At 48.2% G+C, this 16,903-nt stretch overlaps 1 protein-coding gene across 1 annotated transcript in view; it reads right to left on the bottom strand.

The window, feature by feature from the left end:
• AVIL (advillin) overlaps nt 1–16,903 on the bottom strand; it is a 42,327-nt gene that overhangs the window by 14,310 nt on the left and 11,114 nt on the right. Inside the window, exons 4-11 of the mRNA XM_056853446.1 lie at nt 16,199–16,307; nt 15,507–15,617; nt 12,399–12,604; nt 8,847–8,925; nt 7,227–7,325; nt 5,386–5,539; nt 2,792–2,892; nt 2,062–2,199 (exon numbers count right to left, since the gene is read on the bottom strand). Coding sequence (XP_056709424.1) covers nt 2,062–2,199; nt 2,792–2,892; nt 5,386–5,539; nt 7,227–7,325; nt 8,847–8,925; nt 12,399–12,604; nt 15,507–15,617; nt 16,199–16,307 — 997 coding nt within the window. The remainder of the gene's footprint in view (nt 1–2,061; nt 2,200–2,791; nt 2,893–5,385; nt 5,540–7,226; nt 7,326–8,846; nt 8,926–12,398; nt 12,605–15,506; nt 15,618–16,198; nt 16,308–16,903) is intronic.

Here is a 16,903-nt window from a genome sequence, read left to right as displayed (position 1 = left end):
TTTATGTGTATATCTATTGTTGTTTGTCCATTAGATTAAAATATATATATTTAGCTTTACTGACCAAACTTTAAAACACACATAAGAAGTAGGGCCAGTTCATTAACTAGATAGTTCACTTTCATTACTGGAATAGATTAGGACCATCAAGAATCACTTTTCAGATAGTTGTTATATCTGGTCTAAATATCTCTGTAAGCAAGGTCAGAGTGAATTGTGGCTCTATGGTATGTATATCCACATTCAAGAAGCAAGATATGTGAGTGACACGATCTTTCCCCCCCTCAATCAGTTTGACATACAACTGTCTGGGAGGCTTATTCACAAGTCTTTCCTGTGTTGCTTTTTGCACATCTGGGCTGCACATGTACAAAGAATAGCACAACCATGGGCTTTACAAAAAAACAAAAATTTGGCACTGCACAGTGGTAATTTGTGTGTGTCATATGTGCCCCTAAATGCACCTTATGTGCACATATGGAAGCCATCATAGAGTGGGAGAAAAACTTCAGAACTGGGAATCTGAAAGCAATTGTGCAAGAGAGTGTTATAGTTAAGCTAACCTACTAAATCATTTGCATGACTTGAATTTAAAAAAAATATATTTTTTATTTATTAACAACAGGAACAATACCTACAAAACATACATACAACCCATACATAGAGCATATCAAGCCTTCTAAGAAGTGCCATATGTTAACTACTTTCTATAACAGCTAGGTTATTGAAAATATCCAGTTTAGAAGACACTATTATATAAAACTCCGATGTCCCTTCGTTGGAATATTGTTTACTACCTAATAGTTTTTGAGATTATTCCTACTTATTTTGCTACTCCTTAACATCTGGTCTACAATTTTCCAGGATTACAAAGTTAGGAAAAAATGACCCCACTGTACTTTTATTAGCTGAGCAAGGGTAAGGGAGACAAGGACTCTCTCTTTGCTCATCTTTGTTTTTTTCCAAGGCTAATAACAGCTTAAGAGGGAACTTGGTTTCGATAGGCAAAACTACAAGGGGGAGGAGAGTTAAGTCCCTTCTTCCCCAGTTCTGGGGTCCTGATCCAAATTGGGTCCCAGGGTGGCTGTTATTTAACACTGAGCAGACCTCCCAGCAGTTGGTCTAATTCGACAATATGGAATGGAACTACAGCATATTCTGGCATTACAAAAAAGGTGTTTTAAGCAAACAAGACCTACTGCGCTTATAATGACTTTGATGCTAAAGATGGAGTGAGGTATATTGGAATGGACTTGACACTTGACACCAACCATGATTAGGGTTGCCAGCTCCGGGATGGGAAATACCTGGAGATTTTTGTTGGAAGAGTTGCAATGTCTAGCGTGCAAATTAACTAAGAAGACCCAGCAGGGGGTGGGCAAGGGGTCAGCTAGTTAGGGCTGTAAGGTTAGAGACCTTTCCACCCTTTTTCATACCTCTTGTCTGTCCTTAGACTGATATTCTTAGGGGACAATTTCCTCCTTCTTCTCAGAAGTCATTCTACCTTCTCTCTCCCACCTTAGCTAGTCAGACAGCTAGAGGCTCTGTGTCTCTCAGCTTTTCTATCCTAAAATGTAGTTCCCTCAATAAAGGCAGCTTTATCTTTAATCGCGATGGGTAGCCATGTTAGTCTGTCATTAGCAGTAGAAAAGAGCAAGAGTCCAGTAGCACCTTAAAGACTAACAAACTTTCTGGCAGGGTATGAGCTTTCATGAGCCACAGCTCACTTCTTCAGATACTCCTTATCTTTAATCAGTGAGTCTGACGCTTCTCTGCGTACTCTGCCAGCAATTTTGGTGGTGGAGTCTGAGGAGAGTGGGGTTTGGGGAGGGGAGGGACTTCAATGCCATGGAGTCCAATTGCCAAAGCAGCCATTTTTTCCAAGGGAACTGGTTTTTATCAGCGATCAGTTGTAATAGTGAGAGATCTCCAGCTACCACCTGGAGGTTGACAACCCTAACCATGATGGTCATTTGAGAGGAACTGCTGGTTGGCACATTTTGAAGGGCATCAACAGAAACTGTAGGTAGCGCCACCCCACACAAAAGACTCTCTACCTACCTGCCAGATGTACAGGATATAACGGGGCTTCCTGTTGACCTCGTAGGTATACAGGACTAAATAACAGTCTCCACCGTAGAAGAATCCATGCCATTTATGTTCCACTGGAGCCAGCTCCAGGTTCTCGATCCTCCAGACCTAGGGATAATAAATGAGGTGGAACTGGTTGTTATCCTGGCAAAGGCACAGACTTCAGGCTCCCCAAAATGTGAACTATCTCTCTCACACACAAACCCCCATGTAAGAAAGGCTACATTCCAAAAGCCAAATGCTCAGGTTCTTTAGTCAGACTCCAATTAAGAAAATATTTCTGGCTGCAGCAATGGTCTTTCCCTGCCCTGAATTTGGATTTTTCCACAAGCATTACTAGTAAATGTCAATCACTATCAGAAATTGTAACCACCCTCTTCCTTTCTGTTATGAATGTTTTCTAAGGTCTCATCAGTACTCCCCCTTAGTTGTTGAGCTCTAAACTGCCTAACCCTCTCTGTGACATCACAGTAGCTAAGCCAATAGTGGCCAGAGGGGCTATGACTCCTCCACTTGCTCTGCTCACTGTGACATCAGAACGCTGTAGCCATTCAAGGCTGGATGACAATCACCGCTCTTGTAGGGTGAAGATATTCTGGAAACATTACAGTGAAAAGGAATGTCATATGCCACTCCAGTCACTAGACAAGTCAACAAGGGATCCAGATTCTGTGCTGGGATTGGGACTTATAGCTCTTACCTCAACTTTTCCTTCCCCATTATCCACCATCCTCTCCTGGGCTGCCAGCTGTGGTCTAGTGTGCAAGAGGCTGGTATCAAATTTCTCCTGGCTGACCGTAGCTGGAAAGGAAAAATCAGTCAAAGGGAGGAAAAACTAGCATCAATTAGATCAGAGATCCCCAACCTTCTTCAGACTGTGGACACATTTGGAAATCTGATATGGCATGGTGGACGCAGCAACAAAATGGCTGTCACAGGAGGTGGAGCCAGCCACAACAGGATTGCCACAGCTTAACTTCAGTAACACAGTGCAGATCCTTGTGATGTGGTGGCAGCTGCTGTCAAAGCAATATTAAAAATAATATGCACAGCCAATTAAATCTCTTATCGTTAATCAGAAGCCTTGCTGGGCAAAAGCCCAACCTGACTCCGCCCACTTCCTAAAAACACTGGTGGGTGGCATAAAAGATGTCGGTGGGCACCATGGCACCCACCGGCACCATGTTGGTGACCCATGAATTAGATAAAGCTTTTGCAGTCATGACCGCGTGGGGGGAGGTGACAGGTGCAAGGGCCACAAGAGAAAGACTGGAGGAAACTGCAGCATACTGGCCTGTCTGCATCACCACATAATTAACTGAAAGTGTCCAGATGCTATACATACCAACAACATAGTGATAGTCGGCTGGTCAGTTGGCCTTAGCCAGGTAAGTGAAATGCATCGCAGGATGTGCTAGTAAGTGGAGTTCATTTTCAATATGAAGCTAAGGGAGACCAGGGCTAGGGCCAGTCATTTTTGCACCCCAGGCAAGGCTAACTACTTGTGCCCCCCAATTGCTAACCGCAGCTAACCGTGAGGGGCCGTGGCTCAGCGATAGAGCATCTGCTTGGCATGTAGAAGGTCCCAGGTTCAATCCCTGGCATCTCCAATTAAAGGGACTAGGCGAGTAGGTAGGGTTGCCAGGTCCCTCTTCACTATTGGCAGGAAATTTTGGGCGTGGAGCCTGAGGAGGGTGGGGTTTGGGAGGGGAGGGATTTACATGCCCTAGAGTCCAATGGCCAAAGTGGCCATTTTCTCCAGGTGAACTATCGGCTGGAGACCAGTTGTAATAGCAGGAGATCTTCTGCTATTACCTGGAGGTTGGCAACCTTACGAGTAGGTGATGTGAAAGATCCCTGCCTGAGACCCTGGAGAGCCGCTGCCGGTCTGAGTAGACAATACTGACTTTGATGGACCAAGGGTCTGGTTCAGTATAAGGCAGCTTCATGTGTTCATGTGTTCAATTTTGAAAAACAGGTGTCTTGTAGAAAAAATAAAAGCACAAAACTTTTTATAAGATGTTATAATTAATTATATTCCATAGTACTGTTGTGGTACTTATCTTAAAATAAATAAATATAGATAAATTGTCAGTTGCATTTCCCCCCCCCCCCCAAGAAACTAATCTGTTTAAAACTGTGCCCCTCAGGCCAGTTCTGCGCCCCTCTGAGGTCTGCGCCCTAGGCGACCGCCTAGTTCGCCTAATGGAAGCACCGGCCCTGAGGGAGATTCACAGGGAGCTGGAAGGAACATTCTAAGGAAGTCTTGGGGGAAAAAGAAGTCTGGTAACCCCCAAGTTAAGTAATATCAAAGCTGGCCATCCTTTTGAATATTTCATTAACAGAAGTTAATGACAGGAGGCCCTGACCTGGATAACCCCAGGCTAACCTGATCTCATCAGATCTCAGAAGCTAAGCAGGGCCGGCCCTGGCTAGTGTTTGGATGGGAGGCCTCCAAGCAATATCACAGGTGTGACATGGAGGTAGGCAATGGCAAACCACCTCTGAATGTCTCCTGCCTTGAAAACCCCACTGGGGGTTGCCATAAGCTCTGGCTTGATGGCAAAAAAAAAAAAAATGGCAGGAAATGTTAGAGGAGAAGCTCTCTCCAGTTTTTGGAATGTAATAACCATCAGAGTTTATGCAGGTGACGCCCTCCAGCTAGTAGGAGGGTCAGAGAAACTGTGAGAAGCATTTTAATCAGGAGAAAGTATGAGAGAGCCAGGGAGAGATATTGGATGCTGTTTGGGGAGCAGTGACTCTCTTTGGGGACTTGATGCAGGATTAGCAGGTCTGCTGTAGGCAGGAGTATTTGCTTCCACTATGCTTACCTTCTTTACTTGTACATAAAGCATCGTTTGCAAAGAGAACATAAAATTACAGTATTCACTCATCCAGAGGACATTAAACCCTATAGTGTTTCCTCTGGACCTTTCGCTGCTTGGGAAATGAGGCAAGCAACTATGGATTGTGGTCTTGGGCAATCCACGCCTGTATCCTCCTAACTGAACACAATTGACACACAGTTCCCCAACCAGGAAAGCCAAATTCTCTGGGAAAGATTGCAGAAAGGATGGGGGAAACTCAGGAGGTGCACAGAAGCACCACAGTGCTGTGGAGAAGTGAGGAAAATAAACCTGCTTCCCAACACCGTCCACGTTTTGGTGGCCCTGATGAGAGCGGAAAGGCGAGATACAGGTTTTGTAAATAAATAGAAGTATGTAAGTGACCCAAGTGTAGGAGTTCCCAGATCATATCCCATACTCTGGATCCAGGCGACAGGATCTTCCTTACCAATCTGGCCAACAGTAAAGGTTTTTCCTAGCCCCGCTGTCTGGTCCCGGACGGTCCACTTCTGGAACAGCTGCTTGAACATGGCTGACTCTGCTCCGTCATGCACAGTCTCTATGTTGGTGCTGTAAGGGTACCCTTGCATCGTCATGAATTCCTGTAGGGAACGAGCAACTATCAGCAACGCTCTTGTTCCCCCGCCCCCGGTTACATGTTCAGTGTGTTCAGATGCCGTCTCAAATCAGTAAGAAAGTACCATGGTGGGATAGGGTTGCCAGGTCCCTCTTCACCACCGGTGGGTGGTTTTTTTGGCAGAGGCATAACAGGGCGTTATTTAGCTCCATGCGCTGAAAAGCTTCACCTGCCCATTTCGAAATATTAACCATCTGTGAAAGGGGTGGGACATTTTTTTTCCTTCCAAGATGTTGGCAACCCTACTGTGTGGTCAAAGAAGTCCTGTTTTAGAGGAACATTTCTGGCTTAGGGTTGTCATGTGCCTCTTCACCACCGGTGGGAGGTTTTTGGGGTGGAGCTTGAGGAGGGCGGGGTTTGGGGAGGAACTTCAATGCCATAGAGTCCAATTGCCAAAGCAGCCATTTTCTCCAGGTGAACTGAAGGTTGGCAACCCTCTGGTGGGTAGACCCTACTAACCTATTCATACTTGTGTGTTAGCTTATTAGGTTAAAAAAATGCTAAATTTCTCAAGTGTGCTGCATCTAGGGGCATTCCCAAAATGGTCAAGATAGGGCTCATGATTCAACATAGAGCAATGCTAAGCCAGGGGGAGGGGAGGTAAACTTCACCATGGCCTGAGGGTCTAGAGTGGTATCAGCCAGGCCACAAATCCATTTCCAAGATGTGGCCCATTTATGTCACTGCAGGGGGAAAAATTGTATTTTTTCCTTTCATTACTATGGTTGCCAGCCTCCAGGTCAGGCCTGGAGTACTGGCCAAGACCACAGAGATCAGTTCTCCTTATAGGGCTGCCAACTTCCAGGTAATAGCAGAAGATCTCCTGCTATTACAACTGATCTCCAGCCGATAGAGATCAGTTCGCCTGGAAAAAATGGCCACTTTGGCCATTGGACTCTATGGCATTGAAGCCCCTCCCCTCCCCAAACCCCACCCTCAGGCTCTGCCCCAAAAACCTCCCACCAATAGCCAAGAGGGACCTGGCAACCCTATCTCCTTAGGGTTGCCAGCCTCCAGGTAGTGACTGGGATTAGAACTTATCTTCAGGCAACAGAGATCAGTTCACCTGGAGAAAATGGCTGCTTTGGAAGGTGGATTTTATGGCATTATACCCTATTGAAGCCACTCCCCAAACCCTGCCTTTAGGCTATACCTGCAAAATCTCCAGGTATTTCCCAATCCAGAGCTGGCAACACTAGTTCTCCTAGAGGAAATGGCAGCCTCAGAGGGTGGACACTATAGCATCACATCCACACTGAGTTCCCTCCCCAAACTCTGCCCCCCCCACGAATCGTACCCCCAAATTTCCAGGAATTTCCCAACCAGAGCTGACAACCCACTTATGATACTGAATGTATAGAAGGGGATCAGCAGCTGTGGGACACGTTCCAGGGTTGTATCGAACCCAAACAAAATGTTCCTGTCAGGAACAGCTGGAGACAGAAACTACCTCTGGAAATCAGGAATAGTTGGACTGTATAAAACTGGAACAAACCCAACTAACAGTAAGTCTTATAAATAATATTTATAAAGAATTCCCACTCATTGGCATTCTGAGCATTTTATATACAAATACATTCAACCACCATTCAAAAACAAATTTCAAAGAGTGAAATAAGAAGACATGATTTAGCTGGATTTTCATGCCATACCAAGGCCTTAGACATGGCTGTTTGCTTCTCCACCTTAGTGGCACCTTTCCCCTTCCATACATAGATTTTCATGCCACCATGATCCAGAATGTAGCAGTCCTGAGGGGGGAAAAGAAAGAAATGACCGTATGAACAGCCTCTCATGGTCCCTAATTGGCTTCACAGTATGGTCCATTGGGGAACGGGTGGAAATGAGGAAATCCTTGATTTCTTCCTTCCCTTTTTAGGCTTCAGATTAGGTGTGATGAGAAGATATTTCAAACACAAGAATGATTGATGGGAGGGCTAATCTAATGCTGTCGTGACAATAATTAGCAACCAGTGGGAAACGCACTGCTGGGGGATCCCTCACTGGCGATGTAATGACATTTTTTACTGAATGCTAGAGCATAGTCAGTGATGTACTGACATCACCTCCAGTCACACTGGAAGTGACATCAGTGTGCCAGTACAATAGCCATTGCACATCTCCCTCTTATTTTTCTCCCCTAGCTGAGTGGTGGTGGAAAGGCCCCCCTAGGGGGTGGGAGCCCCCAAGATTCCAGGGAGAACCCGGCAACCCTCTGTGGACCAATGCCAGCCTACTACACATGGGATGGGATCCTATCAGCTTTTGTGCTTGATCTTGCCCAGTTCCCCTCCTCACTGCACAGGGAAGTCAGCTACTTTGGTGGAAGACCTTCTCACCCTCTGCTGGCTTTGCCAGCCAGTGCTCAGTTCGGTGGTGGTGGGGAAATTCTGGGGGAAATGGGGGGGGGGTCGGCAGTGTGCCAACTTCGTGATATCACTTCTGGCGTGACCCAGAAGTGATGTCATCTCATTGGGTGATGCTCTAGCATTTGCCCTGAACTCCATGGTTAAACCATAGCGTATTGGATGAATGCTAGATGACACTCCTATGTGATGATGTCGCTTCCTGCTCAAGCAGGAAGTGATGTCACCATGTTGCCACCAAGGGCCCCCCACCTTAATGTAAATCTGTCACCAGTTGTCAGGCTGGCAACTGTAGTCCCCATCCTGTGTGGCTTTTGTCCATGAGTCCCACAATTCTCAACATAGGCTTTGCCGTGGTGAAAGGGGGCCCTCTTCTCTCTTTCAGTAGGGGAAAAATAATAGGATCCAACCCATAGTTGCTGCAGCCCACCCACATTTGTTCTCTGTGATGGCCTATTCTGCTACCATTTCGAACCAGCATATGGGAGAACTAGAAGAAACACACAGCATCTTTCCGCAATGACAAATTTATACCTGTTTTTAGATTAATTGCTACAGCTCTCCCCACCTCCCAAATTCTGAAAATTGTAATTTGGTAAATCTCTTGAAAACACTGTGAGAGATCCTTAGTCCCCACACAAAATGATGGTTCCCCAGTTTTCCTGAGGAGAGACTGTTTAAATCTGTAACATAGACATTTCCAAAAGTGCTCTGTTCAAAATATGTGTCATGACATCCATTAATCAATTCCATGGATTGCAAAAGATATTCCCAGAAAAATACACTAGAAATCAGAGCTCAAAGCTGAAATTCACAAGGCAGTCATTCTGTGGCAATCCCACAGTTATGACAGTTAAAACTATCAAGGGGCCCCCTAAAATAGCTTCACCCTCATCTTGGGCTTACATCATTGTTCAGCATCTCCTGAACAAGGGGCCGTCTGGCTTCTTCTGTGACTTGCATTTTCCCTTCAGAGTCTGATACACTAGACAAAAAGGAGAGAGAAGTGGGTTCATTTCATGCCACTGTCCTTTTGGGTATTTGAAGAGCATTAATTTTTGGAGGCTTTTTAGGGTTGGTTAATATGGTAAGAAATAGGGTTGCCAACCTCCAGGTGGTGTCTGGAGATCTCCCGCTATTACAACTGATCTCCAGCCGATAGAGATCAATTCACCTAGAGAAAATGGCCGCTTTGGCAATTGGACTCTATGGCATTGAAGTCCCTCCCCTCTCCATCCCTGCCCCCCTCAGGCTCCGTTAGGGTTGCCAGGTCCCTCTTCACCACCGGCGGGAGGTTTTTGGGGCAGAGCCTGAGGAGGGCAAGGTTTGGGGAGGGAAGGGACTTCAATGGCATAGAGTCCAATTGCCAAAGAGGCCATTTTCTCCAGGTGAACTGATCTCTATCAGTTGGAGATCAGTTGTAATAGCAGGAGATCTCCAGCTATTACCTGGAGGTTGGCATGCCTAGGCTCCGCCCCCAAAATCTCCAGGTATTTTCCAACCCGGAGCTGGCAACCCTAGTAAGAAAGCTCTCCAGAAGTAGCTACTGATGGGGGGGGGGCATTTTGCTCTCCATAGCTCATACAAAGATTATTTTATATGCCTCAAGCTCTCTCAGCATCAGTTCCAATATAGTCACTTTTCATTATTTTCATCTTTTCAGAGTTTTTGTTTTTTTAGTTGAGCCATAGTGGGCTGAACAGGGGAAATCCCCTGAAGTTTCTTTAAAAAACAAAAACAAATCCTCATTATTGTTCGAATTCCAGTTCTTCCTCAGGACAAAAAAAATGAGTTCATCGCTTTAGTGACTGTAACAAGAAGTGATGGCTTGTATGTCTGGAGCAGACATCCTAAATTAAACACCGCACACACTTTCATGACCACCTCATACCGCGTCATACTCAGTGCAGTTGAACGCTCAGCTGCAAGTCATGAGGTAGTAAATCCACTGAATGACGGGCTCGAGTGTGTGAATCGGCCTTCGGGACTCGTCATTCGATTTCTTGTATTACCTAATCATACAGATGCACACTCTTGCTCCCCACTCCCTTCAGTGAGGAGTCACCTCTCCCAGTTCTCGTTTAAGAGCAGAACTGTTAGGAGACGACATGCAAACAGTTGGTGCCCATTAAGGAAACATCTACAGCCATTAAAGGACTTTAGCATTCTTTTGTCATAAACCCTGGTTCCAGGCCCCTGAAGCCGTAGAAAATGAAGAAGAGGAGGAGTCGGTTTTTATACCCTGCTTTTCTCGACCGAAGGAGCCCAGTGGCGCAAAGTGGTAAGCTGCAGTACTGCAGTCAAAAGCTCTGCTCACGACCTGAGTTCGATCCCGACGGAAGTCGGTTTCAGGTAGCCGGCTCAAGGTTGACTCAGCCTTCCATCCTCCCGAGGTCGGTCAAATGAGTCAACAGCTTGCTGGGGGTAAAGTGTAGATGACTGGGAAAGGCCTAGTAAACATAGTCTGCCTAGTAAACATTGGGATGTGATGTCACCCCATGGGTCAGGAATGACCTGGTGCTTGCACAGGGCACTACCTTTACCTTTACCTTTTTTCTCTCTACCAAACTGAGTCTCTAAGCATCTTACAATCACAATCCCTTCCCTTCCCCACAACAGGCACCTTGGGAGTAGGGTTGCCAGCTCTGGGTTGAGAAATACCTGGAGATTTTGGGGGTGTAGCCTGAGGAGGGTGGGGCTTGGAAAGGGGAGGGACTTCTATGCCATAGAGCCCAATTGCCATTTTCTCCAGGGAAACTGATCTCTGTCACCTGGAGATCAGTTGTGATAGCAGGAGATCTGCAACCACCACTTGAAGGTTGGCAACCCTATTTGTGAGGTAAGTGGGGCTGAGAGAGTTCTGAGAGAACTGTGACTAGCCCAAGGTCACCCAGCAGGCTGCATGTGGAGGAGCAGGATCAAACCTGGTTCTCCAGTTTAGAGTCCCCCGCTTAACTACTGCACCAAGCTGGCTAGCAATAGAGCCATTCTTTGTTTCCAGACAGCAGTTTCACAACAGGAGTTTTAGTGGCATGTTACAGTCCTGATTTCCTTGCATCAAGCTTGCTGATGATCCTTGCCACATTGAAATTAAATGAAATTCAAGTCAGATTTCACAGAATTTAGCATTCCAAGGGGAGCAGCTGAAGCCTTCCGGGAGTCCTCAGATGTGAATAAAGCCTAAAGCTATTTTCTCTCCTGACGATAATTCAGCAGTTCCTGATGGTAGAACAGTAGAATCTGGATTATGTGAGTTGAGTTTGTGAAGGGGCTTGGTGTGTATATCGTCCTACATTTTATCAAAAGGAGGGAACATGTTTGGATTGAGGTGTCCAACTGGCTTTTTCTGGTGGGTCTGATGGAAACGAATCCTGATAAGTTAAAACTGGAATCTGGGACTGAGAAACCAATATACGTCAGAGCTGTCCCAAGAAACGTTTGCCACTTATGCAGGGTCAATTTTGATGCTTGTTCAAAGCTCTTTTTTAAATGTGACCTTTAAAATGCCTATTCACGCCCCAATGCAAAAGGAGAAATTCCACACACACCCTCACTTGCCTGCTCCTTCGCGCCTTTGTTTGCATAGGCATAATTGGCAGTGGTCGTTTGCATTGCTAAGCCGCGTTTGTGATTTTTCATGGTTCTTTCAGTAAATGCTTCGGTGCAGGGGCGGAGCAAATACAAAAGGTCATGTTAAAGGGACTCTTAAGAAATGCGAAGCAGGTATGCGCCGGCTTCGCAGTCACTTCCTCAATGACGGTTCAGCGTGGAAAACTCAAAAAAATATGCAGGGCAATTCAGCCTGGAACATGCTGCTAATTAATAGCATAAATGGCCATTGCTTCCTTCCAATCCCGTCCACAGACCCACCAACTCTTCTGAGCTAGATTCTGCTAAGATCCACTCATGAATGAGGAGACTTTTGAACTTTCTGGCTCCACCCTTAACCAGCAAAATTCTCCCTGGTTCTGCTCCTGGCCCACCAAATTCTGTGTAAGAACTTCTGCACCTTGGTCCCAACCCAAAGCTCTGCCAGTGTGCGGTGGTGATTAGGATGAAAAAGTACACAAATATTTTTGAAAGCCAAACTTGTTAACCTTACCTTTGGTCCATCCCAGCACAAAATATTCAGTGAGCAAATACTACCTCCCACTCCCTCTGTGTGCTATCTGTATCATTATTGGATCACACAATGAAGTCTTTATCTAGGTTTGCCAACCTTCACGTGGAGCCTGGAGATATCCCAGAATTACAACTAGTCTCCAGACTTCAGAGATCAGGTCCAGTGAAGAAAATGGCTGCTTTGAATGGTGGATTCTAGGGCATTACCCCCCGCTAATGTTCCCCCCTTCCCCAAGCCCCTTCCTCCCCAGGCTCCACCCCCCAAATCTCCAGGAATTTCCAAACCCAGAATTGGCAACGCTATCTTGTGCACCCAGTAAAGTCTTATCTACAGACCGATAAAGAGAGATGCTGGTTCGCTGCTGCTGCTCTACTGCTTCGTCTGAAATGGCCTGTTTGAGTTCCTGCGGCCTCTCTCCAAGTTCACCCTCCAAAACCTTCATCAAGTCCGGACTGGCTTCTTCCTCATCACCTTCCACCACCCCGATCTCTGTCCGGCCCCCGCGTTCTCGATCCCGGATATCTTTAGCAAGCAGCATTGCCTAAGGAAGACATTGTGGGTTAGTATAAATATTTATAACCGGTTCAGAACTTTCTTCTTTACCTTCTCAGACCTGCATTTGGAGATATGCACTGTTGCTACAAATGGCTTAAATTTAGGGTTGCCAGCCTCCAGGTGTTGGCTGGAGATCTCCTGCTATTACAACTGATCTCCAGCCGATAGCAATCAGTTCCCCTGGAGAAAATGGCTGCTTTGGCAATTGGACTCTATGGCATTGAAGTCCCTCCCCAAACCCCACCCTCCTCAGGCTCCACCCCAAAAACCTCCTGCCGGTGGCAAAGAGGGACCTGGCAACCCTACTTAAATTCTCTCCCTTGTTCCCCAGCCCACTAGATTTCATGCACAACCTATCTGTTTATATCCTGCCTTATTTCATCTCTCAAGTCAGCTTGCAAGTTACAATTGAAACATTACAATTTACAACCAACAAAATAAAACCCTCAGATATTTTTTTTGTGTTGTCAAGTCATGGCTGACTTATGGCAAACCCCCCCCCCCCCGTAAGGTTTGTTTGTTTGTTTGTTTTCTATTTGTATCCAGCCCTCTTTCCCCGCCGCGAGGCATTTTCAAGGCAAGAGATGTTCAGAGGTCATTGCCTGCTTCCGCCTCACGACTCTGGTGTTCCTTGGAGGTTGCCCATTCAAATACTAACCAGGGCCAACCCTGCTTAGCTTCTGAGATCTGACGAGATCAGGCAAGCCTGGAGCTATCCAGGCCAGGGCTCAGATACCCTCCCCTCCCAAAGACGCCTGTAGTTTATACCAGTGGCGTAGCGTGGGTTGTCAGCACCCGGGGCAAGGCAAGTAATTTGCGCCCCCTAACCCGTGGATTTTAGCACTCGAGTCTCTTCCACTAGATTAGTTAAAGAAACCCTTACCCCCTAAGCACATGTATTGTTTGTTATGAAAATACTGATGTAATTAAAGTAAAATGCATCTAAATACAAGTTTATTTTCAAACACTTCTCAGAAGAGCATCCTGGTGTCCGCAGCCTCCGCCAGGGCTGTAATGTGTTTCCAAGGAGAGGGCCTGTGGGGGGGGGGGGCACTGGTCCCCTGCAGAGCATGTTGTGCTAACTGGGGCCTGGGAGGCCTGGGTTCAAATCTTGGCTTTGCTGGGGGGCGCAGAAGGGAGGGCAGCTTGATTTCTGGGGCTTGGGGAGGGGGTCTTGCTGCAGGTCCTGCTCCAGGGGCTGGCTTGGAAGGAAAGGCCGGCGGCAGAAGCCAAAGGGCCGGCCTTGCGCCGAAAGGGCGCGTTCCCGCGGGAGCGGGGCTGCTGTGCCGCGCAGGGGCCGGGCCGGCTCCGCTCTCTGTGCCGCGCAGGTGCTTGGCGAGGGGGCCGGGCAGGGCCGGGCCTCGCCTCCCTGCGCCACGTCTGCTGGCCCCGCAGCAAGAGCAAGAGCCGCCTGGACGCCGCGCAGGTGAGCGGGCCGGGGGGCTGGGGGGGTGCGCGTGCCCCCGGGCTGGCGCGGAGGCGCGGGGCCGGCCTGCCTGCCTGCCTGCCTCCCTGCCAGCAAGTGGCCAGGCCGGCTGCGGCGCCAGGAAGGGTGGCTTGGCGGACGCTTGGCTCGGCGGGGCAAGGGTTGAATCCCGGCTGCGTCGTGCACGTGTGTTGGTTGGTCTCGGCCAAGCGCGTGCATTCTCCGCCTGGCCCACCTCACCCGGTGGGGGTGAGGATAACATGCCGCAGAGGGGAACGACGTGAGCCGTCTTGGGTCCCCACTGGAGAGGAAAGGGGTGGCAGGTCGGGTGAAGCGCCCTTTTGCCGGAGGGGAGGCTTCCCCTTGAGACCCTGGCGGGCGAGGCGAGGCTGGAGCGGACTCTGGAGAAGAGCAGCTGCTGGGGACGGGGGGGGTCTGCCCCCCCTCCCCCAGCCATGGAGACCCGGCCCCTCGGGGCAGAGAGCTGCGAGTGCGAGCGCGCCCCCCCCAGATGTTGCACCCGGTGCGGCCGGGCCCCCCTGCACCCCCCACGCTACGCCACTGGTTTATACCCTACTAAAAGCTCTAGCAAACAAAATAGTTAAAGATGGCACTCCCCTCCCCTCCTCAGGGAGCTACAGGGGGGAAGGCAAGGCACTCTGGTTGATGCCAGGACAGCTCCCTTAAGTTGGGGAACAGCCAGCAGGGGGCAGCCTAAGGGCCATAGTTGGGGCACCAGGAAATAAGAGAAGAGATGGTCCCTTTATATTTAGAGCAAATCATGGAGTAACCTCCTGCTTCCCATATACCAATCACTGCGACGTGTGTTCCCCATTGACACCAATTGATACAGTCGGTCGTAAAGTCACCATGACCCCAGGGACATCTCCTGCCTTTGCTACTGAATTACTTTTTGCTCTGCTTGGGACATGAACAATCTCTGTCATCCAATTTGTACGTGTGTGTGTAAAGTGCCGTCAAGTCGCAGCCGACTTATGGCGACCCCTTCTTTGGGGTATTCATGGCAAGAGACTAACAGAGGTAGTTTGCCAGTGCCTTCCTCTGCACAGCAACCCTGGTATTCCTTGGTGCTCCCCCATCCAAATACTAACCAGGGCCAACCCTGCTTAGCTTCTGAGATCTGATGAGATCAGGCTAGCCTGAGCCATCCAGGCCAGGGCGTCATCCAATTTACTTTTCACAAATTACATTGGGCTAGCCTGTCACAGTGTTGTTGTAATGATCAGGCGGGAAGGAAAGAGCTATGCAGATTGCCATAATCTTTTGCAGAGTAAACAGGAGGAGCAGAATAAAAGCTGGACTGTTACTTCAGGTTAAGCCGAAAAGATTTTTCAATCTTTGCTCTCACTTTACCTTTCCTTCAATGAAAGAAGTTTATAGGAACCTCAGGAAAGCACAGAAGCCTAGAGATTACCCCTTTCAAACCTGGCAGATTTCCCACCTTCATGCGCTCCTGCTTGTTGCTCTGTGGTCCATTCCACTGTACAATGACTCTGCCAAGATCCAGCAAGAACACATCGCCGACGTTAAAGCTGCCCCAGCTCACTTGCACCTATATAATGATGGCAGAGGGTGTGAACACAGATGGGTAGAAAGTAGGGTTGCCAACTTGCATGTACTGGCTGGAGACCTCCAGCTATTACAATGGATCTCCAAGTGATAGAGATCAGTTCACCTGGAGAAAATGGCCACTTTGGCAATTGGACACTATGGCATTAAAGTCCCTCCCCTCCCCAAACCCCACCCTCCTCAGGTTCCACCCCAAAAACCTCCCGCTGGTGTCAAAGAGGGACTTGGCAACCCTAGCAGAAAGGGAAGCAAGGTTGGGTCCAGACTAACTTTTCCAGGGGTGGACTTCCATCCATAGAATGTGATTTTCTGACCTCCCCTCTCCTGTGGCAGCCTGAAATGTCCCTTGAAATCCCCAAATGCAGGATCAAGGAGGCATTTGGGGCTGCTGTGGGAAAGAGGGGACAGGAAAATCGCTCTCTGTGGGTAGTGGTCCTGGCACCTGTGGAAACATTAGTCTGGATCCAAGCCACAGTTAGCAACAAGGAATAGATTCAGGGCAATAGAAGAGTTGACCGCCCCCTTTAGATTCAGGGCAGAGAACACACGTTGGCTGAGGCTCACCTCTGTGGCTGTGACATTCCTCTTACCCTTCACGCGCAGCAGCCGCTTGACGTTGTAGACATTGGTCTCCACGTGGTTCATTCCAGATGCAACACCCCCTTTCTTGTAGCTGTTTAGGGGAGGGTAGATGGAAAAGGAGCATGAGAGCTGAATAGGGTTGCCTGGTCCCTCTTCGCAACTGGCGGGAGGTTTTTGGGGCGGAGCCAGAGGAGGGCGGGTTTGGGGAGGGGAAGGACTTCAATGCCATAGAGTCCAGTTGCTAAAGCGGCCATTTTCTCCAGGGGAACTGATCTCTATCAGCTGGAGATCAGTTGAAATAACGGGAGATCTCCAGCTACTACCTGGGGGTTGGCAACCCTAGAGCTGAACAATCTGCCACATCAAATGAATGATGTTTTCCTCGTAGAGAAATGACTGGCGGAGATTTATCCAACCAATGCTCGAGCACATTGAACTCAAGATTCCTTTATGGCAGGGTTCCCCAAAGTTGTGCCCTCCACTACTTCTGGGGGGTCCTGACAAGCTTTTCAGAAAGTGGGTGTGGTCAATATAAGTGGGCAGGGCCACTTTTATTGGCGGGCCTCATTCAAACCCTGGTTTGCCTAGAAAAATGCAGGCTTCAGGGCAAAATTACACATTACACTTTACACGAGTTGCGAACAGAGACAGGCAGCCATACTGCAGCTGTGAGTTCCCAGTGGCAAC

The sequence above is a fragment of the Euleptes europaea genome, chromosome 1, assembly GCF_029931775.1.
Source record: "Euleptes europaea isolate rEulEur1 chromosome 1, rEulEur1.hap1, whole genome shotgun sequence".
Lineage (NCBI taxonomy): Eukaryota > Metazoa > Chordata > Lepidosauria > Squamata > Sphaerodactylidae > Euleptes > Euleptes europaea.
The sequence above is the reverse complement of the archived record's forward strand: the minus strand, read 5'-3'. Positions and strand labels throughout refer to the sequence as shown.